Below are 18,892 nucleotides of genomic sequence, written 5' to 3'. Positions count from 1 at the left end.
TGTGATTTGCTGAAATAGCAACAAATAAACCGAAGAAGACACAATATTTACTAATGTGCCTACGTCCTCGGGGCAGCAGTACTTCTTTCTTCCACTATGTAAAATAATGGGATTACAAGAAACAAACTCACTTTAGTGACTAAACTTCACTAGAGTGGTAACACACACTCAATCTCTCAAGAGGAATTTTCTTCTCACTAATCGAGACACTTTTTCTCTCAATCTCTTAAGTGAGAAAAACTCTCACCAAGTGTAGCAATTGTCTCTGCTCACAAATGATGGACTCCCCAGACTCCTGGACTTCATTAAACTCTAAAATGCTTGAATGAGTTTGGATACCTTGATCTAGAACTTAGACAAGCTCGGATCCCTTGATCTTGAACTTAGAAAGCTCAGATCCCTTGATCTTGAGCTTAGACAAACTCAGATGATTTTATTCTTGTATCTGATGCCTTTATATAAGCATTGCTCTTCACGGCAGGTTGTAGGTGTGAAGAAATGAAAAGCAAAGTCATGCTTTTCCATTTCTTACGTTCTATGTTTGCATGCTACATTAATTGCATGTTTCCTTCATCAATTCATGACAAAGACTCCAACCACCATCTTGTACTATTTGTTTCTCATCTTCAACAAAAACTGCTCCTTCCTCTAGCTCTACCATGTAGCTATAGCCTTCTTCAATTAACGGGTCTCCAAAGCAATAGTTTTTCATGCTTTCATCATGTGCAATTCACCACATGGTTTCTCACCTCCACTTAAGTAGGGGCTGACCCATCAAACACCACCACCACCACCAACCGTTTCCTTTTCACCAAACAAACTTATATATAACTCACCCAAACACCTTCTTTCACTAGCTAACTCTGCTACTCTCTGCTTCTGCTCACTCACAGACACATTTAACACATAGACATGGGGGGTGTGAGGAGGATGAAGCTCGGGTCACAAGGCATGGAGGTGTCAGCTCAAGGACTGGGCTGCATGGGCATGTCTGCCTTCTATGGCCCCCCGAAGCCTGAAGCCGACATGATCAAGCTCATCCACCACGCCGTTGACTCCGGCATCACCTTCCTCGACACCTCCGACAACTACGGTCCGCACACCAATGAAATTCTCCTCGGCAAGGTATGTCCTTCACTCTTGTAATCGATTAACATTTATATGAGATTGTTTGGAATTCATTGAATTGATGGAGCAGGTTTTGAGTGGAGGGGTGAGAGACAAGGTTGAATTGGCCACCAAATTCGGTATAAGGTTTGCGGACAACAAAATGGAGATTCGAGGCGACCCGGCATATGTGAGAGCTGCTTGTGAAGGAAGCTTGAAGCGGCTCGGTGTAGATTCTATTGATCTCTATTATCAGCATAGGATTGACACCCGTGTCCCCATTGAAGTCACGGTTTGATTTCTTCTGTTTTCTCTTCAATCTCGCTGCATGTAGTCATTTTAGTTCATAGATGTTACTAGTTACTCAATTTCCTCTAGTTTGTGGTTTTCCTAGTGGAACTGAGGGCTTAACCACTACTAGATACTGTTTTTTTAGCCCCAGACGTTGCCTCGTATTGAATTGATCAAGTTTGAAGAGGTTGTCAGTGATAAGTGTAAATGGGCCTTTACAAATCTTGCTTCAGTTGCATTGCATCAAGTGATGAGGAAATAGTCCTATCTTTCAAATCTTTACACTCGGTTTGTGTAAGGATGTGTCATTCTCTGTTATCTGGATAATCAGTGATTTACAAATCATCTCTAGGCTGTCAAATTTTTTTAGTTGCTTTTAGTATCCAAGGCATTGATTCTATAAATTTAATTTTATTTTCTGTGAGTGTTCTTGCTGGCAATAAAAGTTTTGATCATATGAAAGGGAGGGTTTTTGTATGAACATTATGAAGAGAAAAATTGTACAATGGATAACTAATTGATGAACTTGATTGTACAGTGAATATTTTATAGCAGTATTGATAAAATTATCATTCAATAAATTTTGTTTGACGATCCTCATTTTGAGCCATATTTGGTCCCAACATTTTCTGTCATGTTCTTTGATTGTTACAAGTAATATTAAGATGGGTTAAATACTGTTTAGTCCTTGAACTTTTATTGAAAAAACACTTCAGTCCCTGTTCTTTTAATTTCACATGTTTAATCTTTGTACTCTCAATTTTGGAACAATAGGTCAATTCCGTTAGTTTCCATCCAAAAATTCCGTTAAGTTGCTGACGTGGCACTCTTTCTACTTCAAAATGTCTACTATACCTAGCTTCCTTTTTTTAATTTATTTTTACTCTTTTCATTTGTTTTGTTTTGTTTTTTCCCCCTGTTTATCTCTTCTCCCCTCCCCCATTGGCATAGCACTTCAACCCCATCCTCGCCACTGCCACCGCCACCTCCACCACCATCACTACCCACGTTGCAGCCAAAGGCTGCCGCGACACTCCCCTCGCTGCCACTACCACCAACACTTCCTGTACCCCCCTTTCTTACCTTTCCCTCTTTCTACCAAAACCCATATATAACTCCAATAACCCATCCCCACAGCTCTCTCCAATTTCCATCTCTGACATCCCTAGTTCGGGTCAGGATCCGATCCCAATCTGACCCTCCATCCCACCGCCCTCATCCGACCCCTCGACTCCATTTCAGCCAACACCGCTGCCATCAAATCGATTTCATCAATTTCAGATTTTGGAACTCCTAATTTTCAATTTCGATTTCATCGCTTCCCTCACTCTCTTCCTATTCATTTCCCCATCCAATTCTATTCTCTTCTGTTTCTGCAATTCACTACTAAGCAACCCATCATCACGCAAACAAAATTAGCCGCAAGCTCATATCAAGTTCTACAAAAAGAAAAAAAATAAAGAGCAACCTCTCTCTCTCTCTCTCTCTCTCTCTCTCTCTTCTCCGACTAGTCAATTCACTGAGACCAATTCATAGCTCAAAAACGACAACCAACACCGCCTTCACAATTCCCCCGCCATGCTTAAGCTTCGAAACCGAAGATTAAATTCTCAATCTTTCTCAGTCTCAGAGGATAATGATTGAAGCTTTGGATTAAACCGAAGACGGGTGAATTGTAGAGAACAGTGAGGGGGAGAGAGAGAGAGAGAGAGAGAGGACCTTGGTTAAGCGAGGAGTGGAGCAGACATGGCTTTTGGGAGCGGCGAAATAGAAGAAGAAGAAGAGGGGGAAAGCTTAGGGTTCGACAAAGACTGGGAAGAAGAGATAGCAATTTCCCCAATCTCCAAAAAAAAAAAAAAAAAGATGGGGTTGAAGTGCTGCAGCGATAGGGAGGGGAGAAGAGATAATCAGAAAAAAAAAAATAATAATAAATTCAAAAAAAGAAAAGGAAGTGAGGTATAATAGACATTTTGACAAGGATAGAATGCCATGTCAGCAACTTAACGGAATTTTTAGATGGACACTGATGGAATGGACCTATTGGTCCAAAATTGAGAGTACAAAGATTAAACATGTGAAATTAGAAGGACAGGAATTAAAGTGTTTTTTTAGTTTTTTTTTTTTTTTTTTGAGAAAGAAATTGCATATTATATTAAGCAACTTAGATACAAACATCAGCAGTCAGTACATCGGAGAGCCATTGTGGCCCTTCCTCTACCCAAACTTGAAATGCAGGAAACAAAAGTACTTTCCTAGCTAACATATGCGCTGCCTGATTACATTTCCTAGGGTAATATGTACAAACAACTGAATTGAAGAGGTGAAACAAATTCTTCACCTCTTCTACAAGACAACTTTCTACAGATAGGTCAACTTCATCTTTAGTGAGATCAGAAATCACAGACAAAGCATCAGACTCAAGGATGATGTTGAAGGAATGAAAGCCCGCCTGAGAGATAACCTGAAGTCCTAAAGCTGCAGCATATAGTTTAGTTGAAGTGTTTTTTAAGTACAAGTTCAAGGACTAAACAGTATTTAACCCTATTAAGATTATATTACTTTAGAAACTAAGGATCATAAGAAAATGAAAGGATCCATGTCTGCGAGTAAATCTTCTCAGTGAGCAACCCAACAAACCGTTTCATCTTTGATTTGTAAGATCAAATATGGACATAACACATATCATCATAAAGTAATTGATGATTAGCTTAATATCAATCCTAGTTTAACATGGATACAAACAGTAAATCAATACTAGTAACTTAATGAATAGTGTATCAATTCATTAAGGATAGTAATCCATTGCTTAGTCGACAAGAAAGGCTATAAGTTGTGATACATTAGGAATCTAATAGTGAAACCTAAACCGACAAGGAATGCTTTAATGGGAAGCTTCTTGAGGTTTAAGTCTCATATATATACAGATGAATTGGTCCCTGATTACTACCACGACTATTGCATAAGTTCTGTCCATTGAGAAGCAAGTTGGTAAGTAACAGAAGACTATATTCAGTGATCGAGTTAAGCAGTTGCATAAGATGGAATCCATGACTGTTATTGCTGAAGGTAAGCCTTAATCCTATTATGATTGTTGTGCATATGTTGTGAGCATGTAACTATGGTTTTACAATTGGTATCAGAGCATAGGCTCACAAATATGAAAAATCGTTTTAGGGTTTTGCAAAACAAACATAAATTTTTTTTTTAAGGGTTTTTGCTTTACGGGTCAAGTAACTGATCAGATTATTGACCAAGTCACTGGTCATGTAACTGATCAGGTACCTGACCAAGTAAGTAACTGACCAGGTAACTGACCAAGTAACTGGTCAGGTACCTGATCAAGGTAAGTTACTTGAGTCGACTGCTGCATCTGGTTAATTATAAAATTCACGCTTCCGCTATGATTTTTTAGCAGCAAATTGGGGAAAAAGCAAAAACAGGTTTTTCTGTGAAAATTGTTTTCGATTCATAGCATGATAATTAAGTTTTGATTGTGCCCAAGAACCCTAGTTGCATTCCCGGCGTGCGTTAGGCTAGAGTAGATGGTGACCGGATGAAATTTACAATTTCTTGATTGTTCTGTGGTTTCTTGGAATCGAATCAATTTTGGTTATGCTTGAATATGCATGTTGAATTGATTGATGATATGGTATTGTATCTGTGATTGTGTAAAATTGTATGAAGAACAGAAATCTCCCAGATTTTGTTTACACGTTAAAGTTGACAGATACAAGAGCTTAATTTTCTTACAAGGATGAATCTGGATAGAATGTAAAGTAAAAGAGCTCATATGTTTTGTGGTTTTCTGTTGGCACAAGTGATTATGATGCACAAAGCATCCTTCATTGATGTTGGCAGAAAACATTGATCAGGTACGTGTAACTGGTCAAGTAACTGACCAAGTAACTGTATCTGATCGAGTAACAAAACTGAAATTGTGTTTTGTGTTTTAAAACTACGCTTCAATTTTATCTTCCAAAGAAGTGGTCAAGTGTGGTTTTAGAATACAAAACAGCAGTATGCATGCTTGATGAAAATAAATTCGGATACTTAGAAATTTTTCTTCTGTCTAAAGATGTGGATAAATTTCTTTGGATAACTTGTTTTCATTGAACATGGCATATTGATAAAGAACTCCAGGATATTAAGTTTCTGCTCAAAAGTGATGCTTAATATTGTTTTTGTTATGGACTGACATGAATGCAAGTATGGTTGTTTAGGTTTTCTGTATGTTCTTGTTTTGGTTACTTAAAGCTAAATAAAACACAGAAAACTTAAATATATTTTCTTTACAAACTGAGAACTCACTCGAATTTTTGTTTTGCTCCTTAGGTAACTCTTACATGAACTTGAACAGTGTCTTGATGTTAACTGGAACCAACTATAGAGCTTGGCTAGACTCTGTGGAAAATTATATGGGAATGCATGAGAACATAGACTACTGCTTTACTGAGGATAAGCCTGAAGAGTTAAATGAAAAGAGCACCAAGAAAGATACTGACCTTTACAAGAAGTGGCATAGATCCAATAGAATGGCTAAGAACCTCATCAGAACATCTATGTCTAAGACTGTCAGGGGAAGTATAGAAGAGCCTGAGCTAGCATCAGATTTTCTGGAACTCATAGGTGCTAAGTTTAAAGAAAGTGAAAAAGCAGAAGCAGCTAGGCTAACCAAGGAGTTTCATGATTTGAAGTACATGGGTTCAGGGGGAGTTAGAGAACATATTATGAAGATGATCAATATAAATGGCAGACTCAGGGAACTCTTAATGGGGGTTAGGGATGAGCAAGTAGTGCATTATGCACTACATTCCTTGCCTAACAGTTTTAGTCATCTTAGGACCAGTTACAACTCTCAAAAGGGAAACTGGACTCTAGATGAACTTATATCCATCTGTGTGGATGAGGAATCTAGGATCAAGGAAGAAAAGGAACCTGCTACAACCATTAACCTCATTGAGAAGCCTAAAAGGAAAAAGCCCCAGAATAAGCTCAAGCCTACCAAAGCCATAACTAAGAGTTCAACAGCTGTAGTGGCCAAGGAAAACAGGCCATTCAGGTTCAAGTGCTACTTTTGCAAAAGAGTAGGACACATGAAAAAGGACTGCACTGGCTATAAGAACTGGTTAGCCAAAAAGGGTAAGATTTTTTCTAATACAGTTTTTTCCTTAGAAATTAATCTTATAAATGTTGAACCACAGTCTTGGTGGATAGATTCAGGCTCACCTATTCATATTACTAATTCTTTGCAGGGATTCATAAGGAGGAGAATCCCAAAAAGTGATGAAGTGAACCTGTGTGTAGGAAATGGCATGAGAGTAGCAGTCAAGGCTATTGGAACCTTAAAGCTCGATTTAGGATTAGGAAAATTATTAGTTCTGGACAATGTTTTTTATGTACCTTCCATGAGAAGGAATTTGGTTTCAGTTTCTCTTTTAGTAAAATCTGGTTGTAGACTTGTTATGGATAGTAATGGAATTCTTATTTCTAAAAATTCTGTTCAAATTGGTTCTGGTGTTATTATGAATGATTATTTACAGTTAAATTGTTCAATGGCTCAACAAGAAATTTTACTTGTTGAAAATAACACTAACAGTACTAGCACTTTAACAGGTGTTAAAAGAACCAAACTAAATGAAAAGTCTGCATTTTTATGGCATAGAAGACTCGGCCATGTTTCAAAAGAGAGACTGAAAATTTTGGTGAAAAACAACATCCTAAATGAACTTGATTTTTCTGATCTAACAGACTGTGTTGAATGCTTTAAGGGAAAAATAACTAATACTAGAAAGAAGACTGCATATAGAAGCCAAAATTTATTAGAACTCATACACACTGATATATGTGGACCATTTAGGCATCAAACTATCTGTGGAAATGTGTATTTTATCACATTCATTGATGACTTTTCTAGATACAGTTATATTTATCTACTTTCAGAAAAGGCACAAGCATTGAAAGCCTTTCAAATCTTTAAGTCTGAAGTAGAAAATCAACTAGAAAAGAAAATCAAAACAGTAAGATCAGATAGAGGAGGTGAGTTCTATGGCAAGTACACTGAATCCGGCCAACAAAAGGGTCCATTTGCCTTGTTTTTACAAGACAATGGAATTAAAGCTCAATATACAACACCCTATAACCCACAACAGAATGGTGTTGCAGAGAGAAAGAATAGGACTCTTTTGAACATGGTTAGATGCATGATGTGTACAACAGGTTTGCCTAAATTTCTGTGGGGTGAGGCTTTAAAAACTGCAAATTATATTTGCAACAGAACACCTAGCAAAGCCATAGAAAATACTGCTTTTGAGCTTTGGTGTGGCAGAAAACCTAGTCTTCATCACTGCCATGTTTGGGGATGTCATGCAGAAGCTAGGATTTATAATCCAAGCTTGAATAAACTTGATCCTAAGACAGTTAGTTGCTATTTTATAGGTTATCCAGATAAATCTAAAGGCTATAAATTATATTCTACTTATCATTCACCTAGAATTTTTGAAACACATCAAGTAAAGTTTCTAAGTGAAAAAGTTCACAATACAAACCTTGAGGATTTATCCTCAGATTTTGAGGAAATTGTGTCGGATGAGAATATAAGCGTAGCATTGCCTTTAGAACAAGAAGTAACTGATCAAGTCACTGGTCGAGTAACTGACCAAGTAACTGATCACGTACCTATAACTAGTCAAGCAACTGACCATGTCACTGACCGAGTAACTGTCACTGGACAAGTCACTGACCATGTAACTGGTCAAGTATCTGACCAAGTCACTGGTCGAGTACCTGTAACTAGTCATGTCACTGACCAAGTAACTGGTCAAGTACCTGTCACTGATCATGTCACTGACCATGTAACTGACCAAGTAACTGTCACTGGTCAGGTAACTGACCACGTAACTGACAACCCTCAGCCTAGAAGATCACAGCGAGCAAGAAAACCAACTTATGGGGGGGAAGATAGTGACTACATTGTTTATCTGCAAGAAGCAGAAATTGAAATAGATTGTGCAGAGGACAATGATCCAACTACATTTAACCAGGCCATTGAAAGTAGTGAATCTCATCAATGGCAGCTAGCAATGGAAGCAGAAATTAATTCCATGAGTCAAAATGCAGTTTGGGAATTAGTTGAACCTGACCCAAATCAGAAACCTATAGGTTGTAAATGGGTTTTCAAAACCAAAAGAGATGCAAATGGCAATATAGAGAGACATAAAGCAAGATTAGTTGCCAAGGGTTTTACACAGAAGGAGGGCATTGACTTTACTGAGACTTTTTCTCCAGTTTCTACAAAAGACTCATTTAGAATAATCATGGCTTTAGTTGCTCACTTTGATATGGAGCTACACCAAATGGATGTTAAGACAGCCTTTTTGAATGGTGAACTAGATGAAGTGATTTATATGAAGCAGCCAGAAGGTTTTGTGCAAGCTGGAAGTGAAAACTTAGTATGCAGGTTAAGAAAATCAATTTATGGCCTTAAACAAGCTTCTAGACAGTGGTACAAGAAATTTGATTCTGTGATTTCTACTTTTGGATTTACAGAGAATCTTGTTGATGAGTGTGTTTACTTGAAGACAGTTGGGAACAATTTTATTTTCCTAGTACTTTATGTTGATGATATACTTTTGGCTAGCAGTAACATTAAACTGCTTAAAGACACCAAGAGCTTTCTGTCAAAGAATTTTGACATGAAAGATTTAGGAGAAGCATCCTATGTACTAGGCATTGAGATTAAAAGAGATAGAGCACAGAGACTACTTGGTTTGTCTCAACAGAATTATATTACCAAAGTTTTGAAGAGATTTGGTATGGAGAAGTGTGCAACTGGAGAAGTCCCCATGTCCAAAGGAGATAAACTAACCAAGAAGCAAAGTTCCAAAAGTGATGTTGTGAAAGAAAATATGGAGTCAAAGCCTTATGCTAGACTTGTAGGAAGTCTCATGTATGCACAAGTCTGCACTAGGCCAGACTTGTCTTTTGCAGTAGGGATTTTATCAAGATTTCAGTCTAATCCAAGCCATGAACATTGGGTAGCTGGGAAGAAAGTGTTGAGATACCTGCAGAAAACTAAAAGTCACATGCTAGTTTATAGGCAAGTGGAGGATCTGAACCTCGTTGGATTTTCAGATTCTGATTTCGCAGGGAATTATCCAGACTCCAAGAAGTCAACTTGTGGATACGTGTACATGCTAGCAGGAGGTGCAGTTGCTTGGAAAACCATGAAGCAAACTCTAGTTTCAACCTCCACCATGCAAGCTGAATTTATTGCAGTATATGAAACTGTGTGTGAAGGACTTTGGATCAGGAATTTCTTGATGCAGACCAAAGTGTTAAGTCACATTGTGGCAGACACACTTGTGATTTATTGCGATAATGAAGCTGCAGTTTTCTTTAGCAAGAACAGTAAAAGATCAAATAATTCTAAGCATATTGATTTAAAGTATTACAGTGTTAGAGAAAGGGTTAAGCATGGTGAGATAGCTGTTTTGAGCATTGACACGAATTCACAGCTAGCAGACCCCTTCACCAAGGCATTGTCAGTAGCAGCATTCCAGAAGCATACAGCCAACATTGGAGTTTTAGCTAGTCTAGATGCTTAGGTTCAGTAGAGAGTTAATCCAGTTGGAGCAATTTAAATTTCTAAGGTTTTTGAGTTCTTGTATTTTTTAGTTGTGGTCTTTTGACTTTATTTATCACAACTTGTTTGTAATGACAGATTTTATTATTATCAATAAACTTTTGAGGTATTTCCAGTTATGATTTTGCTGCAGCTTTATTGTTTTATTTTGGAAATTATCATCTTGTTTTGAATATCATACTTGCTATCAGATGACTTAAATCATGTGAAGCATGATGTTAAGGTTCAAGCAATATTTTTTAAGCCATCAGTGTTCAGTAAATTTGCTTGAGTTTCTGGTTTTAGAAACATAAAGTAGGACCTAATATATGTTTACTTGTTGATACACATTAACATATATTGTATCACTTCTGGTTGAACATATGTAGATTGCAGAAGCTTGTGTTAGTGGTTTTGAAACTCTGCATTTTTGTTAAAATGTATACTGTTTCTTGCTCTACATAAGTAACTGTGATCTGACCATGTTGGAATGGATTTTCGATTTGAGTTTGTTATCTGGCGCGCACTTCAGTAAGTTAAGTAGGTTTTGATGTTCTCTGGTGCAAATCATCGAGCATGATATGTGTGAGTCCAAGGGGGAGATTGTAAGATCAAATATGGACATAACACATATCATCATAAAGTAATTGATGATTAGCTTAATATCAATCCTAGTTTAACATGGATACAAACAGTAAATCAATACTAGTAACTTAATGAATAGTGTATCAATTCATTAAGGATAGTAATCCATTGCTTAGTCGACAAGAAAGGCTATAAGTTGTGATACATTAGGAATCTAATAGTGAAACCTAAACCGACAAGGAATGCTTTAATGGGAAGCTTCTTGAGGTTTAAGTCTCATATATATACAGATGAATTGGTCCCTGATTACTACCACGACTATTGCATAAGTTCTGTCCATTGAGAAGCAAGTTGGTAAGTAACAGAAGACTATATTCAGTGATCGAGTTAAGCAGTTGCATAAGATGGAATCCATGACTGTTATTGCTGAAGGTAAGCCTTAATCCTATTATGATTGTTGTGCATATGTTGTGAGCATGTAACTATGGTTTTACATGATTGACCCATACCCCACCAGTTCTTCGGTTCTTCCCCCACTGAAAAGTCAGAATTTCTGCCCCCTTTGTGTAGTATAAGGAGGGAAGGATAGAGAAAGGGGAAATGAGATCCCCAGGTATGGGGGTACGTGATTGTGTTCTCTTGGGGGACCTGTATCTGTGTGCTTACTAGCTTTCTCATATGTTTGTTTGCTTATGATACCTTCTTCCTCATGTATGATTTATGCACTATTTACAAGAGGAAAATTTGCATTATGGCGTCAGGTAGGAGATTGGTGATTAATGTGATTGCCTCTTTTAGTTGAGATTATGACTAAACTGCAGATCATTTTCAATTCTGAATTTTAATTCAAATGTACACTGTTTTTGAGCTTCCATTTGCTATGTTGGTGCTATCTTGGGCATATATCTAGTTGCTTCTGTTATCTTATATGTCTAGTTGCTTGTATTATCATCCCCATATGTATATGACTTATGGTATGACCTATGTGTAATTGAAATTTACATTATGACACATGCAACACCTATGAATAGAAATACATGTTGATTAGAGTTGCATCCTTTAGTTGGGATTATACTACAGATCTACGGTACAGTCCAGAAATTTATAATCTTTAATCTATATGGAAAAGATTTAGTGAACTACCATTTGTTAAGCACAAAAGCCACTACATTCTGTTATCCTCGTCAGTGAATATCATGTCCAAATTTGTTAAATCACATAATGTTCTGTATTATCTTGTAGCTTATGCATCTTTCCCTACTAGACTATTAATCTTTTGTTACTGCGCTGCGTAAGTCAGTTATTTTGAGCAAGCTCTCATTTTCTTGAATTCCTTTATTGTGTCTTTTATAAGGTGGGGGAGCTCAAGAAGCTAATTGAAGAGGGTAAAATAAAGTATATTGGTCTGTCTGAGGCATCAGCTTCAACAATAAGAAGAGCCCATGCTGTTCATCCAATAACTGCTGTGCAGCTGGAGTGGTCCTTGTGGTCAAGAGATGTAGAGGAAGAAATAATCCCTTCTTGTCGGTAAGGCTTGGCGGAGCTACCCTAGATTATTATAGAGTTAGCATTTCATTGATATTACTGTCCCAAATTTCTCCAGGGAACTAGGCATTGGCATTGTTGCATACAGTCCTCTAGGAAGAGGATTCTTATCATCGGGGGCAAATTTCATCGAAAATCTTCCCAATGATGATTATCGAAAGGTTGGTTACACAAATATTAATTGTGATGTTCATATGCATTAGATTATAAACTTATGTAGCTGATCCCATGTCTCGTCCTTCTATCTCCTTGAAAGTTCTTAAATCTTATGTAGTTGACCTTTAGTAATCTGTGTTGGTGCATCCTGGTTGACTTTACTCAGTAGTCTTTTGTAAATTCTAGTATCCAAGCCCTAATGTATCACTACGTGATTAAATTTCGTAAGTGTTCATAATATGTTCTGAGCTGCTGTTTCTGAGAGGAGGTATTGCAAATTTCATATAGGACAAACTATTTTTTGCCCTTTCGATTTCAACTCCGACACTGTTGAGAAAGTAGAAATATTATTGATAAAAAGTGTATCATGCTTGAATCTAACTGGGGTTCTCTAATCCGAAATTTTTTATAATTTTTATTTTGAAATATATACCGATATATTATGAATAAATTTATGACCCTTTGTATTTCTTTTACTTTGTATTCTTTTTATTTTCGAAATACAAACACGGAAATAATTGAAATATTTGTTTGATTGAAAGAGTATTCTTCATCCTTTTTTTTTTTTTAAAAGAGTATTCTTCATATATATTATTCTTATTAATATATTGTTTTTTTTCTTTTATCAGAAAATAGGTCAACCCTTTTATTAAATTCAGCAAGCAGTACAAAAACGAAACACCCCTATGGGGTCGACAGAAAGAATCGTTCATTAGAACCTCAGAAAAATCCTATTCTAGAAGAATAGCATCCCAAGAAGCCCTGAGTACACCCACCTTTTAGGAAATCCATGCACCTTTATTCTAACAAAAACCAAGAAAACCTCGAAGCATACATAAAATGATTCAACTAAGGCACTGGTTTTTGCTACCCCAAACAAAATTAAATTAAATTAGCCGTAGAAGGTGACACATCACCTTCCACCACTCCCTCTGCAGCATGAGGCTCCACTAGCTGAGTAGTCTCATCCTCCCCCATCTACATAGCACGCTCCTCCACAGCCTCAGCAAGAATAGAATCAAAACTCATCGACGCTTATACTTGCGTATCTTCTTCACTTCTTGTTCATTTGTAATCTTAACCTTATTTTTGCTTCCCTTAGGGTGCCCAACCTACTTCTTCTTTGGTGAAACCAATAGCTTACCATTCCTGTGTTGCAGAATCAAAGAAACACTCTCTCTAACCTCCAACGTCGAATCAAGAAAAGCCAAATACTTATTCCCAAAACGATCCAAATTGGTCATAACCTTTCTTTTCCTCCCAACTGGCACTACTTGCATGGAGGAAAACTCCACCCTAGCAGCCTCTTTACCGATCACAGTTGACATTGGGATCAAAGCCAGTGACTCCGAGCCTGCCTCCTTCTAAATGACTGGAAGTGGAAAACTCGTTTTCAAACTTCCCACAGGTTGGTTATCATTCAGAACCGGATAAAAAAAAATAGGGTTTCCCATCATCTTAGAGTTCATGAAACCATTAGTTGTCAACATTGCATGGTGTCACGCCCCGAATTTTGAATAAATGAATTCAAATCCGAAACGCGAGAACAAACAATCACAAGAAGACACTTAGAAAATTTTTCATTTAAATTAAGCAACTAAACAAACTGAACTCACAATGTCAATACCGACTCGTTCTTTAGAGTCACATATTACATTACAGATAGTTTACAAATCAAACTGAATGACAATTCAATAAGTAAACACACCCACCACAACTCACTGTCAGCGGAAGACTTAAAACTAAGAGTACCATTCGACGTCCACGCTACCCAACGTACACCTCAGCTTCGACGACGATTAATCGATATTCTAACCTACACAAAAACCCCTACACCATAGAATAGTGCACCGGGATTGAACAAAACAAACCCGGTAAGCTTTTTAAGCCCGTATGAGTAAACTCAAATAAAGTGACTCACGTCACGCATGCTTATAATTTCTCAACTCGTGAGAAGAATTAAAGCAACAATATTTAATTCCACAACACAACCAAACATCAAGTTCATATCATATCATCTCAACGACAAATCACACTCACTTCCCCTCAACATAAAGCATTTGTCAAAACGATGACCTCACAACTCATTCACAACTCACTACAAGTCTCAAACCACAACCGCACTTACAATTGAATTAAGTAAAATCAGTAATCCCTGCATGGAAATTTAGTTAAGGAGATCACATTAAAAACAAACAATAGAAATCATATAAATCCCTGCATAGAGTTTAGTTCAGGAATTTACATTAAAACAAACAATACAAAAAGTGGTAATCCCTGCATATAACTTAGTTCAGGAGATTACTTTAAAACAAACAATAGAAATCATATAAATCCCTGCATAGAGTTTAGTTCAGGAATTTACATTAAAACAAACAATACAAAAAGTGGTAATCCCTGCATATAACTTAGTTAAGGAGATTACTTTAAAACAAACAATTCAAAAGACAGTAATCCCTGCATATAACTTAGTTCAGGAGATTACATAAAAACAAACAATTAGAAGGAAAAGGAAAATAAATGAAGAAGTCAAACAACTCACACTAAAGTCAATGATCACCCATCAACTCCAAACTAAAGTCGATAGTCGATGTTCACCCATCGACTTCGACTAAAGTAGATGATCACCCATCAACTTCCAATAAACACCAGATCCGAAGATCAGAAAACGGTCACCCACAGTGACTCCAGATCCGAAGATCAGAAAACATTTACAAAGAATCCCACATGACTCAAAATGTTACCCCAACTCAATTACTCTTTCGACACGACAAAATCAACAATCCCATGATATAACGTATTTCTACTAAGAGTGAACGCACAAAACCACATTCTGAATAATTCACAGTTCATACGCAAATCACAATGTCATGCCATCCATATATATATTCCACGTAAATATATATATACGTAGTCATTCACGCAGGAATGACCACTAATACCAACTATAGTTTTATAAATTATACTTCTCGAAAATCATTTTATATCAAAACATTGTTTTAACTTACCCATGAACCGTTGTCGATCAAGTTCATATATTTTAAAACAAATAATTTATTTTGATAAATACGATTTTTCATGCTAACATGCAATTAAATCTACTAAATCAAACATTAACTAATTTATCGACCGAAACACCGTGAGATTTACTCACCTCCAATTCCTGCTGCGTCTTCACACAAACCAAGACAAGCACAAAATCATCCAACTCCGCTCACACAATTCCGTCAATCACCTAATCACATCAAGGTCACACTCAATACAACACAAAGCACACAATTCACAAAACACAATTATACGACGATCCACAGTCAGATCCTCATCCAAGACCATCCAACGTCTTCGGAACACTTCTATGATCAATAAATCAAAACTACAAGTCGATCGAACGGCCGAATCCTCACGGATCGAAAACCGAAATGAATCGAAAACCCTAAAACCCTAACATGCTCATACGATCTCTAAAAATTACAAACTATATATCGAAATGCTCGTATCGACGAGTAGATCGAAATCAGGAACAGAAACTGTCCCTGAGGTGGCCGGAAACCGCCGGAAAACACCACCACAGTGGCGGCACCGCCACCGGCCCAAAGTCGGAATTTGGCAAAACTTCCAACACCAAAGTTCTTCATCTCAACTCCAATTGAAACTTTCATAACTAGCACAAAGTCAGAATCAAAGCCATTTGGCCGGAATTTACCTCGCAAGTTTTGAAAACCGATGAACCCTAGATTCCCAATCTTCCAAATTCAAGCTCCACAGGTTGAATCGTTGCAAGCCGCTTGGAGGGAAGCATCTACGTCCTCTGGGCTTCAAAAGCCCCCAAGAATCACCGCCTGAGGTGGCCGGAATCGGAAGTTCCGATCTGGGCGATTTGTAGTTCCACCGTACAACTTCTCGGCCTTGTAGCGTCGTGCACAGGTCTACCCACACAGTGAAACTTCACAGGGTGCAAGATGGGAGTGAGGCGAAGAAATAGGGACAAAAATCACGGCCTATGGTGGCCAGACGGCGGAGAACGAAGCCGCCGAAGTTGGCTGGGCGGAACTGAGGTCGGGAGAGAGGAGAGAGAAAACTTTCCGAAAATGGAAAGTTGGTATTGTCTGATATTTTCGGATTTTTTTCTTATTTAACCAAAATGGAAACTTTTTCCAATGGTCATAACTTCTTCATACGAACTCCGTTTTTTGCATTCCGCATGTCCACGAACTCGTACCGACGCGCTCTACGATTTCCGTGAAGGAAGTTCTCACAGAATCTTAACGTATAAAAAGTCAAACTTCGTAACCCCCTAAAACGTGCACTTCGAATAATTATTCGTCCGAAAATAATTCCATTCCACCCTCGAACCACGAAATCGTACAAACGAACACTTTATTAATCCCAGGAAACATTTAGGAATTAATAACAAATTTCCGAGGTCTTACACATGGCCTCCCTTGTCAACGAACAAAGCCTCTGCTCCATTCCCAGAGGAACCCGACTCAAGTTCCATGCGAACCAAATCAGTGCTACCCATCCCCAAAACTTTGTATGTCACAGAAGGACCAGCCTTTGTCCCCAAGGTCAAAGATAATCCCACCATGGTCATCGCCGGTGGCTTTGCCTGAACCTCCTCCTTCTCTTTGATCAATTACTTGTCACAACCTAGGGCATCATGAGAGAACAGTCCACAGTCAGGACAAAATCCCTTAACTTTCTCATGGATGAAAGTTAACTCCGGTCTCACAATTGGAGAAAACTCAACAACCTTCTAGACACGAATCCGACGGCGAACATCAAACACTATTTTGAGTCTCTGTTCTTCTTTCCTTTTCAAAGCATTCTGATCCACCCGGATCACCCTTCCTAGTGACCCACCCACCATAGCCAGAGCCTTCCTATTTCTCATAGCAAAAGGAAGACCCTTCACGGCTACCCAGATCTCCATCATATTCAACGGCACTTCCTCCACCGGACTGAATTCGTCGTATTCTCCCACCAGCATAGTATTACGATAGAACCATGGGCCTCCATGCAAAATTCGATTACGAACAGCCTCATTCTCAAACTGAAACACAAACCGATCCTCTGCATCCTGAATGATAAGACCAGATCTGAGATGCCAGATAGTGGGGATGGTACCTTTGAACCCCGACATCTTTGCTTTCGGCGCTAACAATCGATCGACCATATACCAATGGCCATCCTGAAACGCATCAGCCCCTAACGCCACCAAGGTCGAATCAGCATGGATCAGTGCCGCCTGAGTTTCAATTCCAATATCCGCCATCGAATAGAGACTTAGATTAGATGGAGAAAGATGAGTTTTTGAAGTTTTTATCGTTGTAGAATTACACCGAGAAACCCTAGCAGAGACGGCTAGGTCAACTATATCGCAAGAATTTTTGACTAATATATTGTTATTATTACTACTATATTGATTTATTGCAACAAAATCTTTCTTTCATAATTCGATTTCGAGTTACCTGTGTTTTTTTGTTCCTTTCTTCTTCCTCATTTTGGATCGGAAAATCAAAGAATTGAATAGTTAGGTAGCCCAGTAGCTCTCACTGCACAGCGTAACTATAGTTTTGGGGTCACCAAGGCTAATTGATTATTTGACCAGTGCACTGTCATGCTTACCCAACAAAACGATTGCCACGCTATGATCGTAATCACAAGAAGCTTATTATAATTCTTACTACAGTTCTCAAATATCTTTCAGTGCTAAGAAAATACAGCAGTTGATGTGGAAGAAGCCCAAATTATGTTTCGTATTATGTACGAGTTATGTTCAATCTGCTTATTAGTGCCTTTCGATATCATTTGGTTTAATAAGGCTATATTTCTTGATGCTCAAATATGTACTGCGTTGGTTGCAGAATATGCCCAGGTTCCAAGCTGGAAACCTAGAGCATAATAAAACAATATTTGTGCGAGTAAGTGATCTTGCAGCAAGGAAGGGTTGCACCCCATCTCAACTAGCACTGGCCTGGGTTCATCACCAGGGAAATGATGTGTGTCCCATACCCGGAACCACCAAGATTGAGAATTTAAACCAGAATATTGGAGCTCTGTCTGTGAACCTCACACCAGAAGAATTGGTTGAGCTTGAATCCTTTGCTTCTGCGGATTCTGTGAAGGGCGACCGATATCAAAATGGTATCAGTACTTGGATGAACTCTGAAACTCCACCACTGTCTTCATGGAAAGCCACATAAGTATGTTCTTAGATTCTCCGAGTTATGTCACAATAATGCCTCTTTGTGCCTTGAGAATTTGGTAAATTTGTATTTTTGTTCAAAGACTTGGTAGTTTACGGAGTCACTATAGTAATATGTTTAATGTCTGTCTTTGAAAAATAAAAAAATTATGTATTAAAAGTTGAATTTTATAACTTGTCCGAGTATCCGGGTTCGTGTGTTTGGTGGGGTAGTAAGACAATGACTTTTTATTTTAAAGTGGAAGGAGGTCATGTGTTCGAGCCCCATTAAGGATGGGCCTCAAAAGATGATTTCATGTTCTACCATGGAGGTTGAGACTGTCCTAAAGTCATCGCTCGTTACTTGGCTTATATATCAAGTCTTTTGTTTGCTTGTCTCT

General features: G+C 38.0%; 1 protein-coding gene across 1 annotated transcript; it reads left to right on the top strand.

Annotated features, from left to right (window-relative positions):
• Positions 1–729: 729 nt before the first annotated feature.
• LOC133712640 (probable aldo-keto reductase 2) lies at positions 730–18,752 on the top strand. The gene is made up of 5 exons (XM_062138749.1): positions 730–1,125; positions 1,199–1,399; positions 11,958–12,130; positions 12,207–12,309; positions 18,172–18,752. Exons 1-5 carry the CDS (start codon positions 913–915, stop codon positions 18,508–18,510), a joined length of 1,029 nt encoding a protein of 342 aa, XP_061994733.1. The 5' UTR covers positions 730–912; the 3' UTR covers positions 18,511–18,752.
• Positions 18,753–18,892: the final 140 nt, after the last annotated feature.

This window comes from Rosa rugosa, chromosome 5 (genome assembly GCF_958449725.1).
Source record: "Rosa rugosa chromosome 5, drRosRugo1.1, whole genome shotgun sequence".
In the NCBI taxonomy this organism is placed as follows: domain Eukaryota; kingdom Viridiplantae; phylum Streptophyta; class Magnoliopsida; order Rosales; family Rosaceae; genus Rosa; species Rosa rugosa.
Note: the sequence above shows the minus strand (reverse complement) of the source record. Positions and strands in the feature narration are given on the sequence as shown.